This window comes from Benincasa hispida, chromosome 12 (assembly GCF_009727055.1).
Source record: "Benincasa hispida cultivar B227 chromosome 12, ASM972705v1, whole genome shotgun sequence".
Classification (NCBI taxonomy): Eukaryota; Viridiplantae; Streptophyta; class Magnoliopsida; order Cucurbitales; family Cucurbitaceae; genus Benincasa; species Benincasa hispida.
This window is the reverse complement of record NC_052360.1, coordinates 34,527,989-34,543,450: the sequence shown is the minus strand read 5'-3', so window position 1 is coordinate 34,543,450 and position 15,462 is coordinate 34,527,989. Positions and strand designations below refer to the sequence as shown.

Sequence of the window (15,462 nt, the reverse complement as noted above, 5' to 3'; positions counted from 1 at the left end):
AAATTGGGTGCTAAAGAATGAATGTTGAAATGGAAGAAGAAGAACGCTGTTGAAACGTGAAACTCCTTCCCTTTTTTAAGAATGAAATTGAGATTTATCTGACCCAACTCAATCCGCTTCAAGATCGAAAAAACTCAATAGGGTCAAGTCGGTTTTAGAGAAAATTCGACCCAACCCAACCTGTTTTCACCCTAGTGATTTAGATCATAAATATGAAATACCATACCTCATTACAACTATTTGAGTCGAACTGGTATATCTTTGTGTATGGATATGATGTAGCTATTTAATATGAAAAATTATGATATAAAGTGGCCAATCATGTCATTTTCTATTGCGACTATTTGAGTCCAAGTTATATCTTGTGATGTAGATCATAGATATGAAAAATTATGATACAATGATGGAGACACATCTTTTGCTATGATGTGACTATTCAAGTTGAGGTGGTAATAAAAGTATTGTTCTCATCTCCATTCTTCATCACACTTTGACACAAAAATATCAATGTGAAAATATTTGGCACATGGAGCCGTGGTCTGATATATAATCTATTTTTTTTATAGAGATAAAAAATATTGATCTTATTAGATAGAAATTGATCTTATCCTCTATTATTTTCTGTATTGGAATCAAAGAAAGATATTTTAAAATGGCTCTCATATATGGATGTGACTTAGATTATAAATATGAAATATCAATTTCTAACGGTAAAAATATATTTAAACAAACAACCAGACATTTGTTTTTAAAAATTTCACAAATTCCCATTTTATCTTACATATTCATCACAAACAATGTAATAAAAAAATTATATATTAATTATAATATTTTTAAAAGTTTTTTTCTCCATGTACTAAAATAAACTATAAATTTCACAATTATATGATATATTATGAATATGTTCCTAAATTTATGAATCAAATACCCATATTTTTCATAATTGAAGACTAAAAGTATTTTCATCATTAAGCATTGAGATGGTAACATAGCACACTCATTGCAAAATAAATAAATAAAAATCAATTTCCATTTTATTTCAACCAAATCATATTATTAGTCATTAGTTATTGCATCAATAATCAATTACCATTTTATTTAACAAAAACATATTTCAATTTATCTTATTTCAACCAAAAAAAAAAACCCTCCAATAATATGTCTCTCTTCTTTTTATTCTCTTCTTTTTTTAATGAACCAAAAATGTTATTAATCAATAATTTAGTTTACGAGTTGCAAAAAGAGACAGGCAGCAGGGAGATGAATATGACCTTGTAATCGATTGAGTGAAGAACAGTGAAGAACAGTGAAGAATCGATTGAGTGACGGAAAAGCTACAGAAATGTAATTTGAAGATTCAGAGTTTCCGAGCGGCGGAAACGGCGATCAGATGCCGCGCCGGTGAGGATTTAGTTCAACCAAAATCCAGACTGTATGCAATGTGCGAATCAAAATCAGTTAATCGAATGCACTAACAGTAGTTTCAACGCTCATCCGGCCTTTTTTTCCGACGCTCTTTTCTCCGATCGTCGACATCTTCATCGGAACTAGTGAAATCCTCTTCCTCATCGTCTTCGTCTTCCTCAGATGGAGGCGAAGGATCGAGTCGAGCAGCATCCTTAGCCCATTGAATCAGCTTCTCAACCTCATCCTCTTCGTCCTCGCTATCAACATCGTTCGGTATCGACGACGGAGGCGGTCTGGTCGAGGAAGGCAAAGACGCCTTTAGAGCAGCGAATCTAGCAGCGAGATCGTCACCGAGAATCGACTGAGATTCGCCATCGACGACAAGATTTTCGATCGATAGCGGCCGGGACGAGGAATCGGATTGAATATGCGGCTGAGGAGGGCGAGGATTGCGCGGAACGGCGGCGGTGGAGGAAGGTCGCGATCTTAGGGCTTGGAAACGGCGATTGAGATCGGAATCTAGATAGTTCGGGGATACACGGGACATGTGTGAATCGACGCTCAATTTCAGCATCAGATCGTCCTGAGCTGCTTGTAGCAATTGCTCGACTTGTTCATCGTTGTTGCCACTTCCCATCTGATCTCGAATCCATTCTTCTCCTTCCAATCTTCCGTCTATTTTAGCAATTTTGTTAAAATACCTTTTTTTAAAAAAAGAAAAAGAAAAAAGAGAGAGAGAGAGAGATAATTGTATTAAAGCCCCGATCTCAAAGTCCCAAATGGTTTTTGGCCCACACTCTGAAATTTTGAATTTTCTCGTATCATCAACTTTACGAAATTATCCTTTCGGATATTCAAAAAATTCGATGACCATCCAATCAATTCAATTCAATCTATACTATTTGAATCGGGTTACTAATTCATTTGAATTGGATTGAATTCAATTAAATGAAAATTTTATGAGTTCGGTTAATTTATGATCATTTAATTTATGGATTCACAAAAAATAATCCGAACAAACAATATCTATTATTAATATTAAAAAATATGTTTTTTTTTTCAATACAATTATATATACATATATTTATTTAAATTTTACTTACTTTCATGATTTTGTTTTAGATTATTTATAATCCACCAATTATTTAAAAGAATGTTTTAAAACTATGGAAATAAATGTTTCATAGTATGATTAAAATTGATTTGCTAATCTTATTTCAATATGTGAAAATGATTGAATAAAATCTTTTACATATTGACATATTACTTATTTTTAAAACAGAAATTTTAATGATGTCCTAATTAATTCGAACCAATCCAACCCAAATATTTCATACTTTGGGTTGAGTTGGGTTCATTATTCTATAAGGATTGTTTGGGTGGAATAAATTAACAACTCGAACATTAAGTTGGGTTCATTATTCTATAAGAATTGTTTGTGTTGAAGAAATTAACAACACGAACATTGAATTTGGTCTAAAAAATTCGTCAACCCAATCTAAACCATGAATACCCCGATCTCCTTCTCTATTCTCTCTTCCTTCTTTCTCTTTTCGATTTCTCATTTCTCTATTTTTTCCATCGTAAACGTGCATCGTCGACCGTCAAAACATTGCAATGTGGGGTCGTCGGAGTGGGATCGAAACGTTGTATGTGTGGACAACCAGAAGCGAGAGAGAAAGAAAGAAAAATAGAGATGTTGGAAAGTGGGAGATTGAGAAGAGATCGAAGAGCGTTATAGAGACGAAAGGACATCGAGATGGGGTGTCGTCGAAGGGAGAGCGAGAGGAGAGACCACGAGTGAGAGGAGAGCAAGAGAAATGAAAACGAGATAGAAGAGAACGAGATGCCTAATGTGCATGTATGAGATTCCATTTTGGTAATTTCACTCGAATACGACATAAGCAAAAGGTATAAAAGAAAAATGTTCAACTTAAAATAGAATGTCATATTATCTCATTTTCACTTAAATTTTGGATCATGCATCGAACGAACACTTTTTAAAACATCTGATGGGGTCCTATATTTTCACTTTTGTTCTCTTAGAATTGGTCATCCAAAAATTAATCTTTATCCAAATTGGTTAACTAAGGGAAAAAAATACCTTTTTAGTCGGGTTTATTTATAAAATCTAAAATGTTACCCATTTAATTTTTTTCCTCCTTTTCTAATGCACTTCTTAAGCTTTGAGTTTGATTTCAATTTAGTGCATGAATTACATAATATTACAATTTTATCGTTAAGGTTTGAGTTTTGTTTCAATTTGGTCATTTGATTTCAAAATTTACACTTTTAACGTCTATTTTTCACTAAATGTTCATTTCCATCCTTAGCAATATTATCTATTAATTAACTTAAGAGAATTGTAATTATAATTAATTAAGTTTCATTATTGTTTCATCCCTATTAAATTAATTATAATTTTTACTTTATAATTATTTTTAATTAATCAGTAGATAGTAACGTAAAAAACTGAAAGTGAATATTTAGTGAAAAATTGAGGTAAAAAATATAAATCTTGAAACCTAAATATCAGATTAACAAAACTCATATCTCAATGGTAAAATTATATTATTTTGAAACCTAGGGACTAAATTGAAATCAATCTCAAAACTTAAAAACTAAGGTCTTGTTCGATAACCATTTCATTTCTCTTAAAATTAAGCCTATTTTCCCCATTTCTCGTAATGATTTACATCTTTCTTAAGTACAATGGTTAAATTCTTGGCCAAATTCCAGAAACAAGAACAAGTTTCTAAAAGTTACATATTTTAGTTTTCAAAATTTGGTTAGATTTAAACAATTGGTAAAAAGTAGATAACAAATGAATAAATTTAGAGGTGAAAGTAGTCCACAAGTTTTCAAAACCAAAAGATCGAAAATATATTTTTCTATAATAATAAGGGCAAGATACACGTTTGTTCCCAAAGTTTGAGAATAATATTTATTTGGTCCACAAGATTTTAAAATGAACGTTTAAGTCTCTCACGTTTAGAAAAATAGTTTTAAATTGTCTAACTTAAATCGATAGCATGCCATGATTGGATCGACATTTTTAAAGGAGTCATAATATTTATTAATTTTATATTATTGTTATCTTGGTTGTCCTTTTTTTCCTCGTACCTCTATCTTCCCTTTCCTTTTTCCATCCAACAACAACTATAGCCCAAGAATAAGGAGCTCAACTCGCTCTCAAACTCAAAGATTAAGTTTTAAGTTATCAAAACGAGCATAAGTCAGTTGATATACGAGTGTGATAATAATTACAAGTTATGTGATAAAATCCCCTTATACTTAATTGTACTGGAGGAAAGAAAATATCTATATAAATATACATAAAATATAAAATTAATGAATATTGCCCCATATTTTAAAATTTGTTTATTCAACTATGCCACATCAGGATTTCGTTAGTCAACTACTGGTTAACTTAATATTTGGAACCATTCAAAACTCGTTTCCAAACTCTAGGAATAAAATGTCTATTTTGAAACTGTGTATTTTACCTCAATAATAATTTTCATGAAAGAAAATATACAAAAAAAAAAAAATTCCAAATTTTATAGTGAAATGGCTCATAGATAATAATTTTTTTTTTTAAACCAACGAATAAAAAAAAGACCACTTTTTTAACTAATGCAACCATTTGAAGCTTTTTAGGTTTAATTTTAATATATTACGAATAAATAGAGATGGATTAAATAGAACCTAATAATGTATAGTATGTAATTTTATTATTTTATTAGTTTAGAGGATAATTAATCTAGTTGAAAGGTTAATAGTTCTATTTAACACGACATTGCATATTAAAAGTGGACTGTACTAATTAATTGAGATTGTTATAGGATGATATGGACTAGGGTGTACATCAATTTGGTTCTGGGAGAATTGATTTGGAAATTTGGTTTAGCAGTGGACCAGCGGACAGACAGTTGATTTTTTTCCCTTCTATCAGAGTCGTGGCATAGACTCAAGTTGAATGAAAGGAAAGATAAATTAATGAAGGGTTAATGTTAGGTTAACATGATTTTTCAATTTTATTTTTTTAATAAATTAATCATGATAGCAGGCTTGGAAAATACTTTTTAAAAAAATACTAATATGCCTATGTCGGTCGGTCGGTTTCTTAAATTTTTGGATGGAAAAATCGACAATCGACATTAATTTGGTCAGACCAGTTTTCGATGCCTTTATGTACACTTATAATAAGAAAGTTGTTAACTATTTGGAGTTGGTGTGAACATGAGTACATGACTCAATTGTATTGTACTTAAAAAAAAAGAAAGAAAACACTATGAGTACCAACGGATTCATTTGAATGGTAATATACTTAAAAGAACAAGAAAATTTTAAAGTATGTGGTAGAGATGTCCATGGGCAGAGTGGAGCCGAGAATGGCTTCCCCACTCCCTGTTTCATCCCCATTTCCGTCAAATTCTCCACGGAGATCGGGATGGGAATTCCCTGTGGGGATCGAGTTTCCGACGAGAAATTTTTTTTCCGTTTGATTTTTTTTTAAAAAAAAATCAATTAACATAAATGGCTATTATGAAATGTTTTCATTAAATGGTTAACTTTTATATGATTAGTTCCACATGGACAGTTAGACTTTAAAAAGAAATTAATCAATTTTTTCAAGTTGAAGGAAATAATTATCTGTCAAAATATTGATATACATAATCTAAAATGATTAGAATTCAATTCTATCATTTTTTTTATATTAATTCAAACATATTCATTATTTTGACCATTAAACAATAAATTTTAAAAGTTAAATATAATATTTATATAATAAAAATAAATAACATGACGTTAAATTATTATAATAAATATAAGAGAAATGCCTAATGGGGCGGGGACAAGTCGGAAAAGTGGACATCTCTATTTACATATAAATTTATCCTAGACAAACTAAAAGCATGTTTTGGAGTAAGTATGACATGATTAAAGTCACTTTTGACATTTCCTAATTTATTTTAAAATATGCTTTTATGGTGTATTTGAGAGGGATTCTCAAATGGTTAAAGTCACTTTTGTTATTTTTAAAATCACTTCGAAAATGGTTTTAATCATTCGAAACCAATTTTGATCATATGAAAGTTGTATTTAGTGTAAAATTATATATTAAATACTTTGAGTAATTAAAGGTCTATTTAGATTGACTAGAAAAAAAAATGTTTATAAAAAAAATCATTTTTATTTAAACTCTTTTGATAAAATTTTTTTAAATACACTTTGATAATATTTCAAAAGTTATTTTGAGTGGTTGTCAAACACTTCGATATTTTTTAAAATGACATATTTTCAAAATTAAATACCTGAAAAGTTAAACCAAATACACTATAAAATATGTTTCAAAGTGATTTTAAAAATTTGATAATTTTAAATGCAATCTCAAATATGCACTAACTTTCATAAACTTAAATTTATTCAAATTAGACACCGTTCATTACCATAGGGTAAGCTTTTAATTTTTACTAACTACTGAAAATCAATGGAAGTTGAGTAGAGGCCTAACAAGAATGTTGTGACTTTAGAGCAAAGCAAACATTCTAGCTTAATGTTGGATAAGATAAATGAGTTGTGGGGAATTCAACCTTGATTTTGTATATTGATTTTTATTTGTTAATGATTGGTTGAGTTTAATACAACATTTAAAAATTAACACAACAATCACGAATCTTTAATCTTTTGGTTGATGATATGTATTGATCAGTTGACATATATATTGACTTGTACGAATCTAAATTTTCCTATTTATTTATTAATGTTTGATTTGCATTAAAAACGAGTTTCTAACACATGAATGTAATAAAAAGATGAAAAGGGTAAAAAAAAAAAAAAAGTGCAACAATAATAAAGACCTAACTATTAATGAAATAAAATTGAATATCTTGGTTATAAAAAAAGTTTGGAACCAAAAGTAAAAATTTGGAAGTGGATCAAGTGACTGTTTCTCTTAGTATCGTCAATGTGAAGGTAAAAATTTGAACATTAAATCTCAAAATTGCTAAGCCATGCTCATATTGGTGCTTATTCAAACAAATGATTTTTAGTATAGGTTTCTTGTACTTATACTTCGACCTACCTCATCTTGGTGAATATTTGGGCTTAGGCAAATTTTTTTCAAGAGGTCCAGTTCATTCGTGTTTCTCATAAGTTGAATATGTCAAGTCCAGTTCAATCTTTGGTACTTATCGATTTAAGCTAGACGAAGATCAAACAATTGTAGAAGCCTAAAATCTTTAGCATACGATGTAATTCGAGGGTAGATGTGTCAATCCGAAACATACATGAAGAAGTTTAAATAGATTCGAAGAGGCATAATTACGATATAAAATTTATACAAAATTATCCTCAAAGAAATTACATAGGGTCTACTCCCAAGAACAAGAAAAGAACTATTTATCTCAACATCTCCATAGACAAAGAAAAAAGAGAGAAGGCGCTCCAATTCATAATTACAATAAAAAAAAAAAATCTAAAATCCCAAGCTACAGTGTGAAAAAGAAAGAAAAATCGAGTTGGGGGTTGTCTTCCTTGTTCTTTTCTCCATCCATTTGCCATAAAAAAAATCGAGGAAATATATAGAAAACTTCCAAGCGCTACTGGCGAGTATAGTTGCGCTCTGGCCTTGGTTTTCATAGCGTCTGCCGAACGCGAAGCATTACACTGTGCCTAATGTATGGAGTGCCACTGCGCCATTGGAGAGCATCGTGGCGCTCTCGCCAAATGAACGCTTCTGCCTTTGCGCGCAGTGTCGAGCGCCGAGCAGGAAACCGTTATGCTCCTTCTAAGGGGAAAATGGTAAATTTGCTCCTTTTTCTGATACTTGCTCCGTTTTGATCTGAAATGCACCCAAATCATCCCAATTGTCTCATTTGCTTGTTTATCTATCAAAAATATTAATCCCCTAAGAACTAATATGATTTAGGTGGGAATAAATAACTCTTTTAGAGAGCTATCAAACCACCTCAACCTAAACCTTGCTAGTACTCAAGCAAGAGAAAACACACAAGCACAAAATAAACAATACAAAAATTTGCATTCAAGTTTGACTCGGGCCTCAATTCTCAAACATGCTACAAAACTTAAAAAATGTGAAACTTGCAACTTAATGAACAATTTAAAACTTTTCCTATTATTTCTTACATGTGTGTGTTGATGAAACCAACCTAAGTGAACTCTAGAGAATCGGGACAACCTTATGGCATTCTCCATCCATCTTCCCCCTACTTCTAACTTGGGCACCGGTCTTTAAGCAACCTAAACTAATCAAGAAAGTAATACTTCGACTAAGGTGCCTGAAAAGTGCACACACAAAAATAAAGGGCATTTATTTTGCCTAGGGGCTAGTTTTCACACAACCAACCGTAGGGACTCATACTCACTATTTTCTTGCGAGCATCCTAACTGATCATAGAGGAGGTAGCTATTTTCATCCCTATCCACACACTCACACAACACTTTTTTGTCTACCTTTTTTAATGTTTTTTTTTCTCTCTCTCTCTTTTTTTTTTTGGCACACTTTTTAATATCACATTCTTTTTGCTTTTTTTTTTTTAAAAAAAAAAAAAAACTCTACAGACAAATACTCTTTTATTTCTCCTTAGACTCATACTACATCATATCAAGTAAGGTCGCTCTCTAACCAATAGGGTATTTCTAGGTGACAACGAACTTATAGACACCATAAATCCATCCTAAGTCCTAAGAAGAAAAAACTAAGGTAGCTTCTGCAAAAGAAGGCAAACAATGCAAGAAAAAATTTTAAGTGTGGCTCATTAAATGCTCATTTCACAAAATTAAGTAAAGAAGCATGCAAGCATATCCTAGGTCATCCTAATAAAAAAAAATGCAAAAAATTTTGTAAGATTTTGTGCAAAAAAAAAAAGGATAAACAATATGCAAAAATAGGACAAACAAGATGCACATAAGAGAATCAAAGGGTGCAAACAACATGCAACTCACCCACCCCCAACCTAAACAATGCGTTGTCCCTAATGCATGCAAGCAAGCAAAGAAGGAGAAAATGAGGGGGGAGGGGGGGAGGGGGAGGTTGCTTGGGTACTTCCTGGATACCTTCCATACCTTCACTTCCTGGATAACTTTCATACCTTCAGTATCCGACTAAAACGATCCATTTATGGGTTGAAACAAGCATTTAGATCCTGGAATATAAGATTTGACACTACGATCAAATCTTATGGCTTTGAACAGATTGTTGACGAACCTTGTGTCTACAAGAAGATTCTCACCAAAACTATAGCATTCTTAATATTATATGTTAATGACATTCTACTCATTGAGAATGATGTAGGATACTTGATTGATGTTAAGCAATGGCTAGCAAGGCAATTCCCAATGAAAAATATGGGAGAAGTTCAGTTTGTTCATGGAATCCAAATTGTTCGGAATCGCAAGAACAAAATGTTAGCCCATAGGAAGCATAAATACGTCTAATTGTGCAGAGAATTGGTATCAGATACAGATACGATATGGATACGTCCAGATACATGGTAGATACGTGTCTAATACGTGATTTCAAGTATCTAATTTTTTTTTTTAAAAAATAATTTTTAGATATGTGTATTGTTGGGAATGACCTAAACTCGCAGTTCGTAAATGTTGTTGATTTTTTCATTGATGTTGCATCCTTCTATGAAAATCTAGTAAACAAATTCATGGCTATAACATGAATACTTCAACCTTATGTGACGACATAAAAATGGATCAAGTTAGTATATAGCCAAAATGGTCTATAAGTATAGAGATGAGATTGGGTATCTCATCCTGGTGACACTATTGGATGCGACCCATTTTGTATACTGATACAAATGACGTGATCCAAAACTCATTCATGTAGAGACATGTGAGTGGAGGAATCCTATGCAATGAGTTTGCATAAGACCGGACCTCGAAATAATCACTTTTCTTTATAACAACCGTTCACTGTTAAAAGTGACTATCTCAAACTCAATGACTTAGGGTAACTCGATCTTAATCTTGAGCTGACTATGAACTCCTGTTTATTCAGGATTATCTTTTGATCTGTATAAGTGAGAGTGGTCCAACAACACTGTTTAATAAGCCTCCCATTTTGGGGATAAGACCGGATATATAGCCGGGGACATTGCTCTGCAATATGGAATTCACTCATACCCGTTTTAGGATTAGCAGATGGGTTGTTTTTTTAAGCGTTGATGCCTTGCTTGAATAACGGGGTCCCACCTTTTCATGGTAAAGAGGGTTATGATATATAAGTTAGACTATAAATCAATTGTTTAATGGATGATCAGTGGGAGCTTAAAGAGCAAGATGTATTTACAGGGGTAAAACGGTAATCTTTAACCCAACTATAAATACGAACGACCTGTGAAGGATTGACTTACTGATTAGGGTTAAAATGGACAGAAATATATCTACAATGAGAAGAGTGCAACTATCGAGCTATAGTGGAATGTCTTGGTAGTTAACGAATAGTGATTAATTCAGTTTAAAAAGTTTAACCAATTAATTACAAGTCATTGAAGCTCATGATCTGTAGGTTCATAAGGTCCCTCTATTAGCTCATAATTTGGATTAATAAATTGAGTAATCTTGATAAGATTTGAAATTAGGATTTGGAATTTGAAATGTTCAAATTCAATCAGGGTTTCTATTTATTGTATTCGATACAATTAAAATGTTTAATTTTATCGAAACTAAACGAAATTGGAGAAATGATTAATGTTTAAATATGATTTAAATATTATTGAATAATATTAATTTCATTTCGATGGAATTGGTTTTTATTAATTTAACATTAGATATTAAATTATTATTTTCTAATTAAAAAGTTTAATTATTTAGTTTTATTTAAAAAGTAATTAATTAAATTAAATTTATAAAAAATTAAATAAGTTTAATTTACAAAATATGATTTTAGAAATGAATTTTGGAAAACAAAATTTGAAAATTGTTTTTCAAAGTGGAGATTTCCAAATGCAAAGAACTTCCTTATTCACTTCTCCATTTTCTCCACGAAGTAGGAGTTGCCCTTTATGCAAGCCATGATTTTGCATGGTGAAAGTTCTATAAATTGGAGTGCTCAACTGAATTATGATTCATGCTTACAAGAACATCAAAAGAAACTCTGCAGAAAATTACCAAACCCTCTTCATATCTTATATACTTCCAGCTCAATTTAGTGTTTCCACCACACAATCCTTGCAAGAGAATAGTAGAGAAGATCTTGGTGGTTGTCTACTTGAAGGTTGAAGCTCTTTCACGTGGAAACTCAGCTGGATTTGAAGAGGATACTTCAAAGGTATTGTGTTATGCAAACCTTCTTCTGTAAAAGTTATCTTGAAGCATGTTTTAAACTCAAATTAAGTATGATTAGAGTGCTTATTGATTCATTTTTTCCTCTATTACATGTTAATATACTCTAACACGTATCTGCTTCCAGATACGTGAAGGGGGTACGTGGGTCAATTTTTTTTTTCAAATTTAAGCCCAACCACTTACAAAGCCCAACCCTCAACCCATTTTATTTTAGTGCATGTTTAGGAGTGATTTTAAAATCGTCAAAAAATACTTTTTTCATTTTTAAAAGAGAAATTCTTATAAATAAAAAAAGTCCTAAAAATATTTACACTACATAGCAAAAGATTAAGCACTTTTAGAATTTTTTGCTATGAAGTGTAAATATTTTTTTATATTTAAAAATGCCTCTTTTTAAAATCACTCGAAAACACACTTTTAATTACTCAAAATTAATTTAGTTTTCAAATTTACACTTTTAATGCAATTTTCATATCATCAAAACTAGTTTTGAAGTATTAAACATTTTCACGATGATTTTGAAAATGACAAAAGTGATTTCAACCATTTAAAAATCACTTCCAAACATAAAAGTCCACTTAAATTGAGCAATCCAAAACACAATAAATTAAAAATGATAAAAACATAAAAAAAATTTTAAAAAATGAAACGTAATTAAATCTTCATTCTTCCCTTATCTCTCACTATTTAAATCATGATTCACACATAATTCATCCTCAACTTCATTCTTCAATCTTCATCTTCTATTTCTTTCGTACCGTCTACTCTAGACGCTCAACAATCACTCGACGTTACTAAATTTTTTTCCAAGTTTTCACTCTCTTCTTGAATCTATTTTAATCTAACTTAAAAAAGTATTATAGTAATTAATTAGACTTTCTATATGTGTGTGTGTATGTGTGTCATGTGTGTGTGTGTATGTATGTATGTATATAACGTATCTGTATCTTAGTTTTTTAGAAATTAACGTATCGTATCCGTATCATGTATCCGTATCTGTGTTTATGCTTCTTAGGACTTAGCCCTGTCTCAAGTATCATATATAGACAATATGTTGTCTTGATATAAGATGCATAATTTCAATAAGGGTTTATTACCTTCCAGACATGAAATTCATCTGTCGAAGGAACGATGTCTTAAGACACCTCGAGATGTTAAGGACATGAAATGTATTTGAAGAATCTCTTAACAAAGAGCATCCATGAGCGCATTCAGATATTTTCGATTTCACCGTGACCGAAATACAACATATACATTCTAACATACAGTTGTGCAAATAAACAATAATTAACGACATGCTTTGAACACTAAAGAATAAAGAAAAGAGTTATCATACCAGTTGAAGACGTTCTTCAAGCTTTAGAACTCAACGCAGCAGAAGACCTCTATGCGATCTCTATCGCCCAACAAATGCGTCGGCTGCAGCAGCACGATCAATCACGAACAAGTGAACTCGGGGGAAGACACCACCAAAATGGATCCCTTAGTATTCTCGGAGTGAGAATCCAAAGTGTGGTTTTTTATGAGTTTGGTAGAGGTAGGAGGAAGAATTAATCGTGTAGACGATAAGCAAGTGGGAGAGAAAAGGAAGCTATCGTATAGCTAAATGCTTATCGTTTAGAAAAAGGTAGACGATCGTTTAGAAAACACGACACACTATACGATCGTTTAGGAAAGCTATCTGATCGTTCAGGAATTAGCGTGTGATCGTTTACGCGCTGAGCGACTATCGTATAGGTTCTCGACTTATGCGATCGTTTACGTTTCCACACCGACGCCAAAAAATTTCCTGAACTTTTTCGAACTTTGCAAAAGAAAACAAAATTTTATTTGTATTCTTCGGTTACAATAACCGACGCGGTTTTTCCCATTAACACACGTCCGAGAGAAATTTTATACTAATTATCATATAATTAACCAATTTAAATATTTAATAAATATAATCATATTATATTCTTACCCTATAGTTTGATATCACATATCTACTATAGTAATTTTCCCTCTACTTGATATAAATAATATTTATATCTAATTTCCTCCAAAATAATGTATCTCATACATTTAGTCGATTATATCATATATAAGTAACCAATCCAATTATATCATATATAATCAAACTCCCTCTTGTCAATTTGAACATTTCAAATTAATCCAAACATTGATTCTTGACTTTATCCAAGCTACCCAGGGGACCTGATGGACTTGTGGCTCGAAGCTCCAACGGTACGTGAATAGTCGATTAAACTATTTAGCCATGAAATCCACCATCTGTTAACTGTCAGACATTCCACTGAAGACCAACATTTGAACTCTTCTTACCACAGATATATTTCTGTGTCCATCGGATATAACCAATAATGAGTACGATGACCCTTCACATATGCTCGTAAGTACAGTTGGGCCAATTTATCGTTTTTCCCCTGTAGTTACATCTCACTTCTTAAGTACCACTGATTCCTCTGATGAACAATACAACATAGTCCAACTATGTATAAACATCTCTCGGGCCAAGAGAAGGTGTGTGACGCCACATTGTTCAACCCTGGAATCAGCCCTTAAGGGAGCTATCTATCTACTTACCCAGCCTCGGGAAATGAGTGAATTCCATCTTATGTAGTTGAGTTCCCAACTCCCAAATCATACGAATCCTCAAAATGGTAGGTTTGAATCAGCGACCTGGCCATTTGCACCCATACAGATCAAAGGACCGCCCTCAATGGCAGGAGTTCCCAACTCACTCAGGATTGAGGTCATGTTACCTATGGTCATCCCAGTGAAATGAAGTCTCTGTCATGAACGGTGTTATATAACGAGACGTTAACACTTCGTGGTCAGGTCTTTTACAAACTCTTTGTATAGGACGCCCCCGCTCGCATGTCCATAATACGAATGATCAGAATCAGACCATCTGTGACAAGTCACAACACTTGTGATCATTCCACAAAGCGGGTCGCATCCGTAGCGTTACCAGGATAAGGTTTCCCTCCTATATCCATATACTATAGACTATTTTGGTTATCACTCAAGACATGATCCACTTGTATGTCACCACATACATGTTTAAGTTACATACAGATAACCATAGATTTTAAATTGATTGGTTTGTGGTAAAGCAAATAAAACATACAACTAAGCAAAAAACAAAATGTGAAGTAAATATAATATATTATACAACACAAGCGTTCGTACAAACTGTTTACAAACTACAGGACACGAGACTTTAGGGCATCAACCCCAACAGTATTTCCTATGCATCAACAATTGGTAGTCTGATGTATGCTATGTCGTGTACACCACTTGGCATAAGCTATGCAGTAGGAATCGTTAACAGGTTTTAGTCCAATATAGGATATGATCATTGGACTGACCGTTAAAAATATCCTCAAGCATCTTAGAAGAACGAGAAAATATATGCTCGTGTATGGTGCTAAGAATCTGATCCTTATAGGATATACTGATTCTGATTTTCAGACCAATATAGATTTGAGGAAATCAGCTTCGGGATCAGTGTTCACTCTAACCAGAGGAGCTATAGTTTAAAGGAGTATAAAACAAAGTTGTATTGCTGACTCTACCATAGAAGCGGAGTACGTGGCTACATGCGAAGTGACTAAGGAGGCAGTATAACTTAAAAAGTTTTTAATCGATTTGGAAGTGGTTCAAATTATGCATCTGCCTATCACATTCTACTGTGATAACAATGTAACAATTGTAAATTCTAAAGAACCT

General features: G+C 32.3%; 1 protein-coding gene across 1 annotated transcript; it reads right to left on the bottom strand.

The window, feature by feature from the left end:
• Nucleotides 1–1,255: 1,255 nt before the first annotated feature.
• Nucleotides 1,256–2,197, bottom strand: LOC120067697. Its single transcript, XM_039019235.1, has one exon. The coding sequence runs from the start codon at nucleotides 2,042–2,044 to the stop codon at nucleotides 1,484–1,486; it is 561 nt and encodes a 186-aa protein (XP_038875163.1). The 5' UTR covers nucleotides 2,045–2,197; the 3' UTR covers nucleotides 1,256–1,483.
• Between the last annotated feature and the right edge of the window lie 13,265 nt (nucleotides 2,198–15,462).

Coding starts and splice junctions, on each gene's coding strand:
- LOC120067697 (XM_039019235.1), bottom strand. CDS start 2,044: ATGGGAAGTGGCAACAACGATGAACAAGTCGAGCAATTGCTACAAGCA.